Here is a 19,059-nt window from a genome sequence, read left to right as displayed (position 1 = left end):
GTCAACAAAACCAGCCTTTGAATATCAGATGCTTTACCTCTTAATGATCTTGTAGAAGCAGGAGTTACTCTATTTCGATGAATTTTGAAATATTAATGCTGTCAAAAAAAAAGAACCCAGATCCTTGTTATTTGTATGACTTCAGTTATTTAAGGACCTTCACATAATAGGGAAGCATTGATAGAGAGATAGGGAATCTCAAACTGGGCATGATGTAGATCAGTTGATAACAATCCTATTGAACAAGCCAATTTACCCTTGATCTCCTCAACATTGAAGAGCAATCAAGAATGATATGAGGGTTATACTACATAAGAGACTCGACTGCCATCACATGATTTGGAGTGGCGCCACCTCCAGAGTGAAGTCTGAATGACATTTGCAAGGGCGGGATGCGTAGAAACACCTCAATGCTGATTGGCTGGTGACTCATTACTCATTGAACTCTTTGCCGAACCGCCGACTCTCTTCCGCCTACAAAACAGAATCTCCTCTCCCAAAGTTACCCATTTCTCCATATTTGACGACAATTACCCTCCCCTGCAAGCAGCAAATCCATCGCAGATACGAAGGCATCTACCTCCTATTTCTCATTATTATAGATTGCAGTTTTCTCCCTTATACACATAGATTTGATTCTATCATGTCGTTGTACAGGGTTACTATGCACTCTTCAGTGACATCATCCGCCACGATGTTGAGATGCGCGAGCAGACCATTCAATACACCATGCGCGCAAGCGCTCAGGAGTTTCTCCTCGTTTGGGAATACATACCGGTCATCGAAGCGTGATATGCAAACCGCTACTGCCTACCGACCCCACACCTTACCATCTGTTTTCCCTCCTCCGTCCCGAAACGCCGGCACCCCAGACACGTCTATCGCTGCAGAATTTCCGCCAACTCCTAACACGATGACGCAAAAACAAGAACAGAGTGGAGGCTATTCGCATGTGAGCCTACGAGAAGGTGAAGCTCAGAAGTCGAAACCTGTTACAACCGCACCCCCCGCAAGCTCGACACACACGGAAAAGCCCCGAAGAAAATTACGGGCAAGAAAGGCGGCCATGAAGTTGACGCCGCTCGCAGTTGAGCAACTTCGAAAGCTTCTGTCACAGCCAGACCCCAAATTTATTCGGGTGGGTGTCAAGAATCGGGGATGTTCTGGGCTCGCCTACCACCTTGAATATGTTGAAAAGCCTGGAGCTTTCGATGAAGTTGTTGAACAAGACGGAGTGAAAGTTTTAATTGACAGCAAGGCTCTGTTCAGCATAATTGGTAGCGAAATGGATTGGCAGGAGGACAAGCTGAGCCGAAAGTTTGTCTTCCGAAATCCCAATATTAGTAAGCCCCCATCATTTGAATACATCTTTGCCACGATGCAGTTTGTCTAACGTGAAGCTACAGAGGAGCAATGCGGATGCGGCGAATCCTTCATGGTTTAGAACATCGTTCTTGAAATGTTCGCTCTTGCTATTGGGTTAATTGGGGTTTCATTGAGGTGCATTTAACGGCGTTATTGCGGCTTGCTCACGATATTCACATACATCTGATCCCGGGGCTTACGGAGTTCTTTTCTGGTGTTATATGCGCCGCCAACACGAGGTTTATACTTGGCCCAGCTGAGCTCTGCAAGGACAGCATTGAGAGGGAAAGACCGGGGCCTTCTTAGAACCTAGTCCCCAGCGCCGATTCGCCGCTCTTTCTCTTTTCCTATGTGGCACGGATGTAGTCTTCTTCCGCGGAGCAGTTTTCCGGTTTGACGCTCGAGATACATTTGGGCAGAGGTTACAGGGACCTGTCGAACTTCAGACAGACTGTACATATACCTACCTTGAGATCTATAATGGAAATATATATTATGATTATTGTCTCCTGTCTCCTGACTTTTATTATTATGTCTTTTCCCTAAGCGGATATCTTCGTATCACGTGAGGTCTCGGAAAGCGGAAATCTGCCAGTAGTCGTCATTTCAATCCGTCTGTGATTGGCAGTATGCAGTTACTGACTATGTGATCAAGCAACGCGAACGATGGATGGCAGACCGTAACCAGGATGTTTCTTCAAACTTGCTAAGCTGGCTTTTTATCGGTCGGCGCTTTGAAATTTAAATACCCAAGAGTTAAGCTATGACTTCCCCCGCATTTCTAACCCCAGATCCTACATGGGATGGGGATTCTGCAGATGGGCCTCTTCTCCTGACAGTCCGATTCTCTGCCTCGATTCCCGACCTCCCTCTCGACATCCCGAACCCCGATACAACCACGGCTGCCGGCTTGAAGCAATTGATTCGAACGCACCTTCCACTGAACCTCTCATCACATCGCCTCCGTTTGATCTACGCTGGCCGTGGTCTGGAAGATGCCACCCCACTCAGTGTTTCTTTAAAGCTCCCACCTTCGCCTTCTAGAACTCCCGTCGCACAAGGCGATGCTACCACTGCCAAGGGGAAGGGCAAAGCACCCATCCGGGAGCAGCCCCGGCTCTACATTCATTGCTCAATAGGCGATATCGTTCTATCAGACGCCGATCTAGCGGCTGAGGCGGCAACAGCTACCACAATTCAGCAAGAGCAGACGGACGAGGCTTATACAGGTAGACAAAAGCAGCAGCAACAGCAGCAACCTCCGCCGTCCACTACGGCCGCCCCCCGCGGTTTTGATCGGCTGTTATCGGCGGGATTCACCCCTTCCGAGGTGTCGGCGCTCCGATCGCAGTTTATGGCGATCCAGTCTGTATCGCGGACGCCGGATACCATGCCGACTGGGGCAGAGCTGCGCGAGCTCGAAGACCGGTGGATGGATGAGGGATCATCCGCGATGGCGGCGGGCACGGGGGGCGGAGGTGAAGGCATTTCCTTTGCGGATGATGATGGCGGCTTTGGGGCTGGCTCCCGAGGTGCTATGGACGACATGCTTTGGGGCGCGGTGATGGGGTTCTTCTGGCCTGTGGGCTGTGCCATGTGGTTGAGGAGGGAGGAGGGTGTATGGAGTTGGCGGAAGGGATTGGCGGTCTTTGTGGGCGTCGTCATAAATGTTGCATTTGGCGCTATGCGCATCATGAATTAGATGACTTACTCAGCTTAGAAGTCGACTTTCTTCAGTGCTGTTTTATTTGCTACGAATGATACCCTTATGCTGAAGAATGCGCGAAGCGATCGATTGAGTGACCACTGGCTATAGTAGTAATATGTTTGACGAGTATTAATGCCTGGCGGATGCTATCATACAACGATTCATGTAGGAGTGCCTGCGCAAACAACAAGAATAAGTCATGAGAGGATAATATGGAAGAGGAATTCGTATCTACGCCTGTCCAGAACCCGACGCTAATGGAACTTGCTATAAATGACAGCAAAAATCAAAAGGACCAAAACAGTAATAATCGCGATCGTGATTATCCGATTCGTAGCCATCCTGTGAGAAGGAAAAAGTTCGAGATCAGCAAATTTGAGATCAGAAGGCGTGGATTCCAAGGAGAGTCATTACCTACGGGCCATGCCCCTTAGAGTCTTGATGCTCGTATCTACATATCCTTCACTCTGCTGCAGCCCCGATCGCGCATGCTCGATGGTCTGCCGTTGCTGATAGAGGTCGGCCAATGTATTACGGCCGATATCCTCCGTTTCGAGGGCAATCCGCTGGCTCTCCTGTAGACGGGCAGAGCTCCGTTCCAAACGTTCGGTGCCGGAAAGAAGCTGCTGCCTCTGCTCCAGATGCTCATCTTGTGGTTCGTCCGTGTAGCGGTCGCCAAAGAGCGCTGTGCGATCGTCGGAGAGCGATTTGAGCTTCCGCTTGGCTTCGTCAACGTCGGTGGCATAGTTGCGAAAACGAATGTTGACCTTTGACCGTGCTGCTGAGGGGATGTTCTGCTTCTCCATGCGCATTTGATCTAGCTGCACGTATTCAACGAGATGTTAGACGAGATGTAGAGGCGGGAGTCCAGAAAGCGCGACGAACCAACTCATTGGCCTCATCCAAGGCTTGTTCAGCCTGTCTTATTGCTGATTTCCGTTGCTCACCACTTGATTCCGCTATCTGGTCCAGCTTCTGGTTCAGATCGGCCTGTACCAGCTTCAGCTCCGTCTCATAACTGCTGAACAGCTCAGAGCCGGCATCGGTGTCTAGCGGGTTCGACATTGTCTTCGTGAATTGGGTCAGAACACAAAACTAAAGGCAGGAAAATGCGAGAAGAGTATGACTGAAACGATCTCGGCGCAACGGACCAACAGGTGTCGTTGATAAGCGGACTGTGATGATGGATATCTTCCACCTTATCTTCGTGGCGGGTCTCCCTTAACGGCCGGACTTGTCCCCCAGGCGGAAACGTTTTGAATTTTGGTAGAAGTTGTTACTTGATTTGCAGCTGACAGCCTACAGAAACTGATATAGGGGTAAATCAACAACTTGTAGAACCGAATCAACGACGACGAAAAAGAAAGAAGAGGCTGGACGATGGCAACTGCAATGACGATCGTTCATTGTTCGGCGATTAACCTCACTCCAGCCATCCGCGAACACGTGACAACCGGCCGAGGATGAAGTGTCAAGAGGTAGAATAGAACAGTTTAGTATATCTTCTCTCACTTACTACTGTTACTCAGAGGGCAAACAGAGCGCAAGCACTCTTATAATTTGTCCATACCTACTCGTACCCCTGGCATGGAACCAGTTTATTGGATCCGCAAAAAGGTACTTTGCGTTTCCATTTCTTGTAGATGGACGTCATAGCATTTCCCCAGAGGTGTCCCTCTCTTGCTTTGTCACATTTAGTCTACACCTTAAAATTCCGTCGACTCATTGCCTTTTCCTGAGTTCGTCACTGCTGATAGCTTTTGACACAATATTCGAGATCACTCTATGACCATCACGTTCATTGGTAATCATTGGTTGAGTCTCAAGTTGCTGTCATCTGATGTTGTCACACTTAAAACTCGCTGGGAACCGAAGCGGAGGCTGACCTAACCGCCGCCTCTGATAAACCTGTCGGCTGTTATCATCAGTAGCAACGTCTCCAGATTCAATCTCCGTATGGCTGGATTTCTGCTCTCGTCTGCGATGAACTTTCATCCGAACGAGGAACGGGGCGCGTGGATGATCCTGGTAATGGTATCCGAGGCTCTAACGCTCCCTCTTGGGTAGCATCTAAGTGTGCACATTGTCCAGGCCGTAGTACGGGTTGAACCGCTTTTCTGCGGCTTTGTGATGAAGCAAGCGCTTCCAGTCTCAGAATCCACAGTCATCAACATCTTGCCTTTATTCGCTGGGGCGAGCACGAGCACTTCTGTTTTCAATCGCGATGCAATGATACTGCTCCGTGGCCCCAGATCTGACAGATCGCCTCATGTCTCCCATGCAACCTAAACGTGTCGCTATTGTTGGAGGCGGATGCGCCGGGGTCACCGCGTTCTGGGCTTTACAGAAGTCTCCGCATGATGTCCATCTTTTCGAGGCCTCTGCAACGCTCGGTGGGCGTATCAAGACAATACCATTTGAGTACGAAGGAAATACGGTCGCTGTGAACACAGTGCCACCAGTATTCAATGCAACAGCTTCTCGTCAGTGCCATCCGCAACGGAACCAGCCCTGAGACTAATTCCACTGCAGCCAGCCTTGTTTCACTGCTTCGCTGTCTAGGAATTTCCACATCGACAGCGGAGTTCTCCTTTGGAGCCACCGATGGTGTTGGGGCTGATCAATGGACTGGAAGTATACTTGGGGACATTATGCGTCGGCCATGGCTTCTGCGCAAACTTGAAACATGGCGCATGTTGCTCGATATTGCACGATTACGATATACGTATCTAGACCTACTGGCTGACGGTCATCAGCGGAGTGAGGGCCATGCCCAGCACGAACCAGTGATGCGACAGCATTTCTCAAGTGAGGAATATTCAAACTCATTTTATACGAAGTACTTGCCATCAATGCTATCGGCTTTGTGGGGAATCAATGCTGGCAAGATTATAGATCTGTTGCCTGTCAAAGCCTTCGTCCGCTGCCTGTTGGACCATAGCATTCTCTGTCCACGCCCAAATAGGCCGAAATGGCAACGCATTAATGATGGAGCCAGGCAGTTGGTCGTGGTAATGGCAAGGGGATTCCCGTCTCATAGAATACACGTCAAGACCCGAGTGACAGGTATATCGCAGTCGACAAAGGAGCGTTTTGTGCTTATGACCTCTGATGGACAGAAGGCGCATTTTGACCACCTTATTTTTGCCATTTCTGCCAGAGAAATCCAGCACATTTGGGGCAAAATCCCTACTACTGAGGAAACTGAGATCTTACAAAAGTTGCGAACAGCAAGACGTATCATGGTCTTGCATTCAGACTCACCTGTGAGTAATTTCGGCTCCTCAATCTCACTGTAATGTGTCCGAACCACTCTGTATCACAAAGTACTCACAAACTTCCCAGTTCACAACAAACTTCGACCAGTCATGGCCTGCTAGTAGTTTCATAGTAACTTACTGGGACAGACACAATAGGAACCATCCTAAAGACCCTCCTGACAATATAACCCCCAGGACATGCCTCACCTGCGTCATGAATGACGAGCAAAATCTTCCAATGCAGCTCTTCGGCCCAGTCCTCATCACACTGGATCCATTCGCTCCGCCACATCCTCTGCTTGTCGCAGGAGTTTGGGAGCTCACTGATCTTGAGATCAGCACCGACACGCTCCAGGCTCTAAACTCTCTTCCTGCCATTCAGAACAAACGAGGGCTTAGCTTCTGCCTCTCATGGACGGGCCGTGGGTTTCTCGAGGACGCTATTACCTCTGGCCTCACGGTTGCCGTTGAACATCTCGGTGCCAAAGTGCCCTTTGCTATTGAGCATCATCCGGACCTCTTGGATGCAACTGAGCTACCACAATTGCATTGGAGTCTGGCAGATCATGTCATTCGGACACTACTTAGCCTACTGCGTGTCTACATCCTTGTCATTGAAATTTCACTCATCCTACTGGGTGCGTTGCGAGGCTCACTGAAGAATAAACTTTGCCTCCCGAGAAAGTGAAGGACCATTTGTTAATATCAGGTTTGGATAAATACAAGCTAGAGAAATAAAGCCAGGCTATCTCCTGAACGAGTACTGTTTGACACGAAGAGCTTATGGAGCCAAAGTATCCCTTCCATTACGTGACATAAGAATTTGCATATCAGACATAGCATACATCTTTGCGTGGTTTTGTAACTCCCTCGATCGACCAAAACCCCATTAAATCAAGTGCATTACTTCATGAAAGGAACTTCTCACTGTCCTGGCTCACGATGGCGGCACTTCTCTTCGCATCAATGAAAAGATCCTCGCACTCTGCAACATCCGCCTCCTCAATGCCTCCTGGTCGTCCATTCACGCGCGCGAGGATACTAGCAGGGGTGAGCAGTTGTAGAGCATACCGCAAGCTGACCTTGCTGCCATGCTCAGCGACCTTGTCGAGGGCAGGATCGGTGATATTAAGGCCTTCCGTCTTAGCGCGCAACCGGATGATGGTCTTGATCTCGTCAGGGGTGTAAGGATGCGTTGGGATAATGAGGAGACGCGCAAGTAGATCCGGGGGAATTCCATGCGCAGCAGTGACATCGTCTGTGCCACGAATAACAGTGTGACCCCGGTTGGACGCGAGAATGACGATAGGGGAGATGCTAGACTCGAGAGCGCGGTTGAGATAGGTGAAGCATTCGATGTCAAGCATGTGAACCTGAGAACGAGTCAGCACACTTGGAATGGGACGGGAAAAAGAGCTCGAAATACCTCATCAATGAAGAGCACGCCAGGAACAAGCTCAGCAACACCCTGATCGATATAGCGGTTGACCACTTTGTTGATCTCCTGGCGCAGCTTGTCCGTGATTTCTGTTTTCTTCGGCTTCATGAGCTGGCCCATCATACTCATGACATCCTGTCCACCCTGTGGCCGTGCGTTGGCCATGTCCAAGTCATGAAGCGTCACATCTTGCACTATTTCCTTCTTCTTGTGTACCTCTCCCTTCGGTACAGGCACGTATTCTTCCGCTTCGAGATCGAACTCAGTCGCATATGCATCGGACCGTCCAACTCTTTTGCAAGCCCCGGTGTTCGCTTCAATATAGATGACATCTCCTACGGTTACACGCTCCTTCTGGATCGCTTCGTAAATGCTAGGGTCAAGACGCAGTTTCTTGGTTCCTTTGGCCGACTTCAATCCGATAATCAAATGGCTGATGGTACGTCCGTAGCCGCCAAGGGGGTTCTCGGTTTCCTCAGGCGTGAGTTCTGTGACTTCTCCTTCGTATACCTCTTTCGTCTCGCGCACTCTTAGACCTGAGGATTTGTTAGTCGCAATATCAATCAGAAATACGCGATGAATACAGCATACCAATCGCCCGACGAAAGTTTTCCATAAGGGCCTCGGTCTTCTTGACCTCAGCAGAGTAAATTTCACTGCCGACAATCGGGCAGAACGGGACCTTGGTTCCCAGTTCCTGTGACACAGCCAGAGCAAGGGCCGTTTTTCCAGTCCCCGGACCACCTGCAAGCATAATTGCACGTCCTGCCATTTTCTTCGCCTTGATTAAATCCACGACGACACCGCAGGCCTGTTAGAGAAACATGCTAGTTAGCCCAAGCTCATCGTACAAGGCGAAGAAAAAGTTGCATGCTGCGCACCTCGCGGGCTGCTGCCTGACCCACGAAGCCATCGGCAGACGGCTCCGCACTCCCATCTGGACGTAACCCAAGGCCTTTGATGTGAGTGTGTGCCGCTGTTCTGTTCTCCCGCGAACTGCCCTTCACTTCACTGATCTGAACCATGGCGAAATATTGCGGCCTGGCGTGGAAGCTGATAGGTAATTCTCTGGATGAAACGAAAGCCTTCCCAGCCTGATCAAATATTAGAAATAGTTGTGAAGGGGGATCATGCAAAGGAAAACCTGCAGTAAGGAAACTAATGCTTTAATATCCAGCGAGGTGATGCTTCTGGCCGAAATTCAAGCGCGCAGCTCAAAGGGATCAAGCAATGATAGCGATGCGTTGCCAAGGCGGTCAGCACCCCAAAGAATCCGCCCAAATTCTTTCCCTCTACCAGGACTTCCCGATCATTTTACTAGCGGACGGTGTCTATCTGGCTACGATTCGTCTCGTCCGCAGCCTTTTGTCGGCTCTCTACAATTAATTTCCTACTGTCCTGCCATTGTTGATGCTGTTTCTATAACTTGATTATCACAATGGCCGGCCTCCAGAGTCGCTCCGCCATGACTCTTCCCTGCTTCCTCTCCGCAGCTTTTCGCAACCTCTCCTTATCAGTCCCGAAGCGCTCGTTCTCTACGACATTGGCTGCGCAAAAGACGAAGCAATTACCGGATTATATCCCTCCTTACCCCTATGGACCCAACTACATCTTCAAGCAATCGAACTCCGGTCTTTATGGTGGGACTATGATCCAGTTCGGAAACAAGATCTCGAAGGGCCGCAACGAGGGTAAAACGCGACGATTCTGGAAGCCCAACGTCAGGCGGAAGAAGCTCTGGAGTGAAGCCCTCGGAGAGTACCTCTACATCAAAGTTACGCGAAAGGCTCTGCGAACAATCTGGAAGTCGGGCGGTCTCGACAACTACCTTCTGGACGACCGGCCCGGCCGTATCAAGGAACTGGGTATTTTCGGCTGGGAGTTGCGATGGAAAGTGATGCAGACACCTAAGATCCAAGAGCAATTTCGCCAAGAAAGAAAACGCCTTGGTCTCCCCGAGCCACCGTCGTTCGAGGATTGGGTAAAGCAGAAGGAGGCAGAAATCAAAGCCAAGGTGGAGGAAGAGACCAACATCAAGGAAGTTACGAAACCAACATACAACGAGAAACAGTACTAGGAGAATAAAAGATGTGACGGGAGTTTTCTGATCAGCATACCATGGACAGTCGATTCTTTTTTCTATTCTGTTGGCCAAGGACTGGGCGTCATGTACTATTATCTTCGACTATTTTCTGGAATTCAATGTACACCACTTCAGACAAGAATCACTGGCCGGCAGTCACGAAAACCGCCCATTTTCCGTCTAACGCTTCATGTATCATATCTGCAATACAATATTGCTTGAAATATTCAATGCATATGCCATCTTCCGCGGGGCAAAATATCAGGTACTCTTTCCGGATAGCTCATAGGTCTGTGAAGATAGATGTTAAAGGCATGTATCACTCAGCTGCACGAATAGAGAAGTATCGCTGAGCCCTGCTGCAAGTCCTCTTCTTCATTGAAGTAAATTGACGCCCTTATCTCAGACAACCCACATTCCGTCTGATGGAACCTCCTGTGAGTCCAGATCGTTGATTGGAACGTGCCATATACAAGGTCGGGCGAACGATGATCCGCCGCTCATTTCCGGATTCGGCAGATTGGCCGCCTCCAGGTACGACAGTTCAATCTATACAGCTCGTCCGGTTTGGCTTGCGGATATTACTCCCACCATGTCCTGATAGGAGACATCTTCATATTATACAGAGTCGCCCAGCAAGAGTCGCTGGGGACAAAGTCATCTCGACATGCAGTTTGCTCTACCCCCTCGGAGGAGTCTTCATACTTCTTCCCACACCCGCTCCTCCAGGCTTTCTTTACAACGCAAGAAACAGCTCAAGGCCGCTGCAATTTTAGGCTTTGCTATCCTCACTCTGTTCTTCCTTTTATCGCATTTATCGCACTTCTCCCATTCGAGTACAGCGTCAATATCTGCCCCCGCGGGAGCTTCGAGCATTGTCATTGTTACGGTTCTAGATCGGGCCCGTTTCAGTGATACCTACATCCAGAAGATCATCAAGAACAGAGAGCATTATGCTAGTCGACATGGTAGGTGAACTACACGCAGTGCATCAGCTCTACTTCGGGAACCGACTAAACCTTTCTAAAATGCAGGCTATACGAATTTCTTCGCAACTCTGTCTGATTACGAACCCGCGCTGGACAACGCCCCGCGGAGCTGGGCAATAGTCCCAGCGATGCGCCATGCAATGGCATCACATCCTCATTCAGCTTATTTCTTTCACCTCGATGCTCATGCTCTGATCGTGAACCCTAGCAAATCATTGCAGTCTCATATTCTTGACAAGAATCGCCTTCAGTCTTTAATGCTTAAGGACGTTCCCGTTGTACCGCCGGATAGCATCATCAAGACCTTCTCGCACCTGAAGCCAGAGGACGTCGATCTGATTATCAGCACGGATAATGAGGACTTAAACCCCGGAAGCTTTGTGCTTCGACAGGGCGACTTTGCGCGGTTCTTCCTTGATATGTGGTTTGATCCTCTGTATCGGAAGTACAACTTTCAGAAAGCAGAGATGCACGCTCTGGTAGGTTTTCCTCCTCGTTTCCTTCAAAATGGCTGGCGATGATTTTCCTGACAATTGCCCCTCTTATACTAGGATCATATAGTGCAATGGCATCCGACTGTCCTCGCGAGAATGGCGCTTGTTCCTCAACGAAGCATCAATGCTTACAGCAAGGATTCCCCTGCTGCTTCTGCCGACGGCACTTACAAGGACGGAGATTTCATCATTCGGTTTTTCGGATGTGATTTCGATCCTAAGCGCAGTTGTGAGCAAGAGATGGAACCGTACTACAACCTTTGGGCGAAGAAGTTAAAGAGTGCATAAGCAGTTCCTCTTCTCCTGAGTTGATCTTCATGAGATTTTGCGCCTCGTTCTTCATATCTGTCTTCCATTATAGATCGGTGTTCATGGGTCCTGGATGTAGCTATCATTTCAAACTTTGGATTTTGTTGACTAATTGGGTTATATGATGAGACTTCTCTTTTTCATCACATGTTGTTTCTATAAACTATTTGGAGTAAGGCTTATAGGAGTTTGCCAGTTTGCAAGCCTTTAATGAAGGGTACATGTCTTCTCGTGAACTGCCGCAAGTGCAGTTTGACGTGCGTAGAAAGTATTTTCATGCAAGCACTCTCTCTTTGTTGCGTAGCATCACAGCAACCCTTGTTAGCTGGCAAGTATCTCACAGGATGCTTCATGACCTGGCCATTCCTGCGGGAATGGCTGGCTTTCCAAGGTCCAATCACCGGATATACTTAGAAGATTCCGGGAATTATGACAAACCTCTTGCGCTTGTACTTGTCACCGAACTCTTTGCGATAGCGGCGTTCCTTCTTGGCGGCCCAGCTAGCCATTGTAGAAGCTCCAACAGCGATGAAGAACAAGACACTCCAACTCATTCCGCTGACCAAATAGACGCCAATCCAGGCAATGATCTCGAACAAGTAATTGGGGCAAGTCACAAGGTTGAATCCGAATCCGGATGGGATGCCCCTTTCGGTGGTACCGGGTCGACGCAGGTCGCGAAGCACCAGATGGGTATTCAAATTGGCCAGTTCGCCGAAGACGAAGAGGGCAAGACCGCTGTAGAGGAGGGCTGGGTTGGGTTTGTTGGTAGCAGCAGCCGCGTCCGGGCGGAAAATCCAGTATGCGATGTTGAAGCCGGCAAGGACCCAGTAGTGACCGCTGTTCCTGAAGATATGACTGGCAGGCATCGTAGCATTGCTGAAACGGTGGACAAAGAGAGTCTCGAGCTCTCGCTTGACAAAGTGCACGGTTAAAAGCCCGCAGATCAGTAGCTGCAGGTTGGAAGGCTCGGGTAGAGGCTTGTCGAAGTTGTAGTAGATATATGGCCGGAGAGGGAACAAAAATAGAGGATGGATGAGAAGAGGCCCCAGGTACTCGATAATGAAGACTGTGCGCCATGCAATTTGGGGGCCTGAAAGGTGATGCAAAATACCAAGTTAGTTCTCATCGTGTTCAGAGAGTATAGCTGGATCAAATTTCGACATACCCAGATCCTTGACATGAACTACACTCTGATCCCTGAGTCCAATGTCATTGACATTTGTGCCCTTCGAATTGGGGACAACTGTTCGGTCGCTGCCCTTGGTAATCCTCAGACGGTGGATGGAGAAGCCCGAAGCTTCCGCGAGTGAGCTATAAATTTCTTGTGTAGAAGCATTGGGACCAATCTGAAGTTCCTTGGGAAGCTTCCTAATGGGTTTTCCTGGAAGCAAAAGAATCAGTGCGCTGCAAATGCTTAGATCGAGGATGAAAGCGCACCCCTCGGTTGAACGACCAACGTGATTGTCGACGCCATCGGAATTGAACGCGATCGCACTCCTTTCTGATCTCACGATAGCTCGTGCCCGTAAACTCGGTCGAAAGTGAGGTGAACACACTCCGCAACAACAAGGGTGAGGAGATGATGGTCGAGATTCTACTGTCTGCAGTCTTGCTGATCCGCAAATACTTCAGGCTAACAAACAACTACTCCGTAGTGTCCACGGTTTTGGATCCATCACTGTATTCAGGCACCTCGGCAAGTCTCTGGTCACGTGATTTCAATGAGTGACATGTTTCGGAAGAACTTGACGCACTTACCCTCGAGACTGAGTTGGGAGTCGAGGGCACACGACGCTGCGTTGTGCCATATTGAGAATAATTCGTGTCCTTAGACTTCCATCGAAAAAGAATGACTACGGGTGGGGGCAGGTTGGTGGGGGCGCATGCATTCAATTAACAGCAGTGAGAAAAGAATGTTTACATAGAGATAATGTTACGATTAAATGCGGCCTTCAACATGTACCTACCTAGATAGGGACACACTAATTGACCTCAGTCAGCTATCGTAGCACCAAGGAGCGCCTCGGCCCCTGCTCGATGTCAGCCTGTCAGCCGGCCTTCTCCGTTGCCTGTCGAGTTCCAGTATATGAATTACCTATGTACTACCCGCTAAGCGGACCACTGTGAATTGGACGACTCAGCCAGCCTCGTTCTTACGGGACTATTTTAGGGGCAATTTAGCTTGCATAAGGGTCCCACTGCCGTCGGCTTCAATCACCATTCCTTCTCAGCCAATCTTAAGTGATTTGAATGTAGAAACTGTTATATCTGTATATCCGGAAGAAACTGTTGCCTTGATACAGCTTTTGATGATCAGGAAATCACATGAGCAGCCTATCAGCTGCGTCACGACTCATGAGCGGACGGGGATCGGGGGATCTGGAATCTGGAATCTGGAATTGACCTATCCTCGTGTCTCGTTCAATTATTGACTTATGAACTTATGACAATATGATTGCGCATTTGCCAACCAAGGTGTTGGTAGAGCGGCAACCCACCATTCGCAGATCAACCGGGTTATCTTTCCCTTCAGACATATTCTCAGCTTTTGTAAGAACTGCAGCAGCAGTGGTTGGCGAAAATGGCAAACCCCTTGCAGGATCTTCATCATTGATGAACGAGCGCTATTATGATAGATTGCACTTGATGTGGACTGCAAATTCATCCTTCATAGGAGTATGTTCCATTCTTTACTGATAACTATTCATTAGTCTTTCAGCTCTCCAGGCTGTTGCCATCAGCCATGTTCTGGCCTGTTTCTCAGCCATGGGCAATGTCCCCAGCTGACAGCCAAACTAAGTTGGTCTTCTTGTGCATGCACGAATCAAATGGCCATATCGCGCACACTCTCCTGTGGGGCTTTAGTCGCCATGGCCGTGGCTTTGTCAGTGATGATGATTATGGGGTTGATTATTGCTGGCCCCGTCAGCCATGAGCAAGGCTCCTTCAGCCGCACTTGTTTCTCACTGCTGCTGCCGCATGATAATTCGGTACTCCTATGTCCATGAGCAATTATTCATACTTAATGGGACATTGGTCCCAAGAGGCCCCATTTCACTTTTCAATTTCTTTCCAGTCCTCTGGCCCCTCGATGGTCCTACTTGCTAAGCAAAGCTATTGCCTCTGTATGCTTGTTTGGCTGTATTAAATTGTATATCTAGTGTGATATTTGCTTTGCATGTCACATATATCCTCGAATCTGATATTTAGCAAATTTGTGAGTACAAACCACACTATATAAATCACCCCCCACAATGATGTCCCACAAGCAAAGCGCATAGTGGCCTCTTATATGCCTTTTTTTTTTCTCGCAAAGATGTCCAGTGCTGATGTGACTTAGTAGTGCATTTGTATTTCATCCCAACCACTTTTGTTTTGCACACTATATCCGCCATGTCTGAGAAGCAAACCGGTTCAGTCAATGGTGGACTTGGAAAGGCCCTGGCTCAGCTCGAGCAGGTTGTCTCGGCGTCGCTGCGGCCTATGCCTAACCAAACAGGCGATGGCACCTATGTCACCGAGCAAGTGAAGACAGGCATTCTCAAAGATCTTCCCCACGTTGACCTGGGCGATCTCAAGACTCTCGTGGATGTATCGAAGAGTGCCTTGACTGGTGAGGCTTTGGACGACAAGAAGTATATCATGGAGCGAGTTGTCCAGGTCAGTCTATGCGCGTAAGTTAATGGCGAATTGGATTATTGAATCTGACCACATGCTAGCTCGCCGCTGGTTTACCCTCAACGTCCCAGATTGGTAAAGAATTGACGAATACTTTTTTGACCACTCTGTGGAATGACTTGGAGCACCCACCAATCTCGTACGTGGATTTCGTGGAGTAACTTCTGTGGCCTACTTCTGACCGCACGAGCAGCTATCTTGGCCGTGACGCAATGTACCGAAGAGCGGATGGCTCTGGCAATGTAGGGCTCAATTACATCTGATGTTGGAAATGCTTGCTGACCAGTTGAACAGAACGTGCTTTGGCCACATATTGGTGCGGCTGGGACTCCGTATGCAAGATCTGTACGGCCCAATACCACGCAGTCTCCGAACCTACCAGATCCTGAAACTCTTTTTGATTGTCTTTTGGCACGCAAAGAGTACAAAGAACATCCGAATAAGATATCTAGTGTATTGTTCTACATTGCATCCATCATTATCCATGGTAAGTCTTGGGCAAATGAAGGGACAATAATTGGGACTGACAAATATGCAGATTTATTCCAGACGGATCGTAAAGATCCAACAATCAGCCTAACTTCTTCATACTTGGATCTGTCACCTTTGTATGGCAACAATCAAGAAGAACAGGATCTCGTCAGGACGTTCAAGGATGGTAAGCTCAAGCCAGACTGTTTCTCGACAAAGCGCATTCTGGGCTTCCCTCCGGGCGTTGGCGTAGTTTTGATGATGTTCAATCGTTTCCATAACTACGTGGTTGAGAAGCTTGCAATGATTAACGAAGGAGGCCGGTTTACAAAGCCGCAAGAGTCCGACACCGCAGCATATGCGAAGTATGACAACGATCTTTTTCAAACCGGTCGACTTGTGACATGCGGCCTCTACGTCAACATCATTCTGAAGGATTATGTTCGCACCATTTTGAATATTAACAGAACAGACAGCATCTGGAGCTTGGACCCCCGTTCTGAAATGAAGGACGGGTTACTTGGCAGCGCAGCTACTCAAGCAACTGGTAATCAAGTTGCTGCTGAGTTCAACCTCGTGTATCGTTGGCATGCTTGCATCTCTCAGCGAGATCAGAGATGGACTGAAGATATGTATCAAGAATTGTTCCCTGGACAGGATCCCAGCAACATCTCCTTACAGGACTTCTTGCGAGGACTTGGTCGGTGGGAGGCTAAGCTACCAGAAGAGCCTCAGGAGCGTCCGTTTGCTGGACTGCAGCGCAAGGCAGATGGGTCATATGACGACGATGATTTAGTCAAGATTTTCGAGGAAAGCGTCGAGGACTGCGCGGGTGCTTTCGGTGCCTTGCATGTTCCCACCGTCTTCAGGAGCATCGAGGCGCTTGGGATTCAACAAGCCCGCTCCTGGAATCTGGCTACTCTGAACGAATTCAGGAAATACTTCAATTTGGCTCCCTACAAGACTTTTGAAGAAATTAACCCGGATCCACACGTCGCAGACCAGCTCAAGCGACTCTACGACCATCCTGATCGGGTTGAGATATACCCTGGTATCATTGTGGAAGACGCGAAAGAGTCAATGGCCCCTGGCAGTGGATTATGCACCAACTTTACGATCTCTAGAGCCATTCTCTCGGACGCCGTCGCTTTGGTTCGTGGTGACCGCTTTCACACCGTCGACTTTACGCCGAAACATCTCACAAACTGGGCGTACAATGAGATTCAGCCTCAGGATTCGGTTGACCAGACCCATGTCTTCTACAAACTCGTCTTGCGAGCTTTTCCGAACCACTTCAGGGGCGATTCGATCTATGCTCACTTCCCCCTTGTCATACCATCCGAGAACAAGAAGATCCTGACCAAACTTGGAACCGCCGATAAGTATAGCTGGGATCGCCCCAACTATACGCCCCCGCCCCAGTTCATCAACTCCCATTCGGCCTGCATGTCCATATTGTCGGACCAGGAGACATTCAAGGTTACTTGGGGTAGTAAGATTGAGTTTCTCATGCGTCACAATAATCAGCCTTATGGCAGAGACTTCATGCTATCCGGTGACAGGACCCCGAACGCCATGTCGCGTCAAATGATGGGCAAGGCCCTGTACCGTGATAAATGGGAAACTGAAGTGAAGAAGTTCTATGAGGATATTACTTTGAAGCTGCTGCACAGGTACTCTTACAAGCTTGCTGGTGTCAACCAAGTTGATATCGTCCGCGATATTGCAAACCTGGCGCAGGTTCACTTCTGTGCTTCCGTATTTTCGCTGCCATTGAAAACCGAATCCAATCCCCGAGGCATCTTCACTGAGTCGGAGTTGTACCAAATCATGGCAGTCGTGTTCACTTCCATCTTTTACGATGCAGATGTTGGGAAATCTTTCGAGCTTAACCAAGGGGCTCGGGGCGTGACGCAACAGCTTGGCCAGCTGACGCTGGCTAACGTTGAGCTCATCGAGAAGACTGGTTTCATTGCCAATCTTGTCAATAGTCTGCATCGGCACGATGTCCTTAGCGAATATGGTGTCCATATGATTCAGCGCCTGCTTGACAGCGGGAAGCCAGCTGCCGAAATCGTTTGGACACACGTTCTGCCAACTGCTGGAGGAATGGTAGCCAACCAAGCACAGCTTTTCTCCCAATCTCTTGACTATTACCTCTCAGAAGAGGGCTCCGTTCACTTGCCTGAGATCAACCGGCTGGCCAAGGAAGACACCCCTGAAGCCGACGATCTACTGTTGCGATAGTGAGTATTATCAAATTTTCTGTCGTCCTCGTTTACTAACACTTGATAGCTTCATGGAGGGTGCCCGGATGCGGTCGTCGGTTGCCTTGCCGCGAGTGGTTGCACAACCTACAGTTGTCGAGGACAACGGCCAGAAGATCACACTGAAACAAGGCCAGCATATTATTTGTAACTTGGTGAGTAGTCCACGAATCAAAATTCGCAATTGGCGATCCTCCTGCTCACGATATATTCACTAGGTTTCGGCTTCCATGGACCCTGTCAGTTTTCCAGAGCCCGACAAGGTTAAACTCGACCGCGACATGAATCTATATGCGCATTTCGGTTTTGGGGCACACCAGTGTCTGGGACTTGGTCTTTGTAAAACCGCGCTTACGACCATGCTAAAGGTCATTGGACGGCTGGATAACCTTCGCCGGGCGCCTGGTGGACAAGGCCACCTGAAGAAGCTTTCGGGTCCTGGTGGGATTGCCATGTACATGACTGCGGACCAGACTGGCTTTTTCCCCTTCCCAACGACGATGAAGATTCAGTGGGATGGCGATTTGCCGGAATTAAAGGACTGATCGAGACGGTGCATAATAATTGGATCCTATATTGACTGACGCAGCTCGCTGGAAGGGCTCCGTTATATTGGACATAAAATTGGCGTTTCTCAATGTCTCTCTGTGTATACATATAAGTCAAATAGCAATTTACAAGGCATCGATTTGCTTATCTGGGCGAATGGACGACGCATCTGAAGCGTTTGGTTCCAGTAGTGGATGTTAGACACCAACTACTGCTTCCTGACGGTGTAGGACTAGGGAGGAAGGTAGCTGGGAATGACAGATGCCATATGCTGGCTTCCTGCGGAAGGGCAAAAGGGATCAAGCATCATGGTCGAAGATGGACTTAGCCAGAAATACCCTAGGAAGGTCTTGAAGCAGCCCCTACTATACATGCCTGACATCATACGGGAAAAGATAGCTTTCAATCTTGTCAGATGAAACCAGCGAGAGCCTCATGAATAATT

At 49.1% G+C, this 19,059-nt stretch overlaps 9 protein-coding genes across 9 annotated transcripts; 6 read left to right on the top strand and 3 right to left on the bottom strand.

Annotated features, from left to right (window-relative positions):
* Window positions 1-643: 643 nt before the first annotated feature.
* Window positions 644-1,393, top strand: isa1 (Fe-binding Fe/S cluster assembly protein ISA1; the record flags this gene model as incomplete). Its single annotated transcript, XM_043292164.1, has 1 exon — window positions 644-1,393. One exon carries the CDS (start codon window positions 644-646, stop codon window positions 1,391-1,393), a length of 750 nt encoding a protein of 249 aa, XP_043148099.1.
* Window positions 1,394-2,128: 735 nt separating this feature from the next.
* Aud_007270 (DSC3 family protein) lies at window positions 2,129-3,067 on the top strand (the record flags this gene model as incomplete). Its single annotated transcript, XM_043292163.1, has 1 exon — window positions 2,129-3,067. One exon carries the CDS (start codon window positions 2,129-2,131, stop codon window positions 3,065-3,067), a length of 939 nt encoding a protein of 312 aa, XP_043148098.1.
* Window positions 3,068-3,483: 416 nt separating this feature from the next.
* On the bottom strand, window positions 3,484-4,138 carry Aud_007269 (v-SNARE protein VTI1; the record flags this gene model as incomplete). The annotated part of the gene is made up of 2 exons (XM_043292162.1): window positions 3,484-3,894; window positions 3,959-4,138. 2 exons carry the CDS (start codon window positions 4,136-4,138, stop codon window positions 3,484-3,486), a joined length of 591 nt encoding a protein of 196 aa, XP_043148097.1.
* A 2,409-nt stretch (window positions 4,139-6,547) lies between these two features.
* Window positions 6,548-7,021, top strand: Aud_007268 (uncharacterized protein; the record flags this gene model as incomplete). Its single annotated transcript, XM_043292161.1, has 1 exon — window positions 6,548-7,021. One exon carries the CDS (start codon window positions 6,548-6,550, stop codon window positions 7,019-7,021), a length of 474 nt encoding a protein of 157 aa, XP_043148096.1.
* Window positions 7,022-7,241: 220 nt separating this feature from the next.
* Window positions 7,242-8,796, bottom strand: rvb1 (RuvB family ATP-dependent DNA helicase pontin; the record flags this gene model as incomplete). Its single annotated transcript, XM_043292160.1, has 4 exons — window positions 7,242-7,706; window positions 7,760-8,307; window positions 8,363-8,582; window positions 8,653-8,796. The coding sequence occupies 4 exons, from the start codon at window positions 8,794-8,796 to the stop codon at window positions 7,242-7,244; spliced, it is 1,377 nt and encodes a 458-aa protein (XP_043148095.1).
* Window positions 8,797-9,209: 413 nt separating this feature from the next.
* On the top strand, window positions 9,210-9,848 carry Aud_007266 (mitochondrial 54S ribosomal protein bL28m; the record flags this gene model as incomplete). The annotated part of the gene is made up of 1 exon (XM_043292159.1): window positions 9,210-9,848. The coding sequence occupies one exon, from the start codon at window positions 9,210-9,212 to the stop codon at window positions 9,846-9,848; it is 639 nt and encodes a 212-aa protein (XP_043148094.1).
* A 673-nt stretch (window positions 9,849-10,521) lies between these two features.
* On the top strand, window positions 10,522-11,625 carry Aud_007265 (putative alpha-1,6-mannosyltransferase subunit; the record flags this gene model as incomplete). The annotated part of the gene is made up of 3 exons (XM_043292158.1): window positions 10,522-10,822; window positions 10,889-11,322; window positions 11,395-11,625. 3 exons carry the CDS (start codon window positions 10,522-10,524, stop codon window positions 11,623-11,625), a joined length of 966 nt encoding a protein of 321 aa, XP_043148093.1.
* A 431-nt stretch (window positions 11,626-12,056) lies between these two features.
* On the bottom strand, window positions 12,057-13,123 carry Aud_007264 (trans-2-enoyl-CoA reductase (NADPH) TSC13; the record flags this gene model as incomplete). Its single annotated transcript, XM_043292157.1, has 3 exons — window positions 12,057-12,739; window positions 12,815-13,030; window positions 13,087-13,123. The coding sequence occupies 3 exons, from the start codon at window positions 13,121-13,123 to the stop codon at window positions 12,057-12,059; spliced, it is 936 nt and encodes a 311-aa protein (XP_043148092.1).
* Window positions 13,124-15,042: 1,919 nt separating this feature from the next.
* On the top strand, window positions 15,043-18,610 carry Aud_007263 (peroxidase/cytochrome P450 family protein; the record flags this gene model as incomplete). Its single annotated transcript, XM_043292156.1, has 7 exons — window positions 15,043-15,309; window positions 15,369-15,466; window positions 15,521-15,569; window positions 15,622-15,814; window positions 15,866-18,044; window positions 18,094-18,220; window positions 18,284-18,610. 7 exons carry the CDS (start codon window positions 15,043-15,045, stop codon window positions 18,608-18,610), a joined length of 3,240 nt encoding a protein of 1,079 aa, XP_043148091.1.
* Window positions 18,611-19,059: the final 449 nt, after the last annotated feature.

This window comes from Aspergillus udagawae, assembly GCF_001078395.1.
Source record: "Aspergillus udagawae IFM 46973 DNA, scaffold_5, whole genome shotgun sequence".
Lineage (NCBI taxonomy): Eukaryota > Fungi > Ascomycota > Eurotiomycetes > Eurotiales > Aspergillaceae > Aspergillus > Aspergillus udagawae.
The sequence above is the reverse complement of the archived record's forward strand: the minus strand, read 5'-3'. Positions and strand labels throughout refer to the sequence as shown.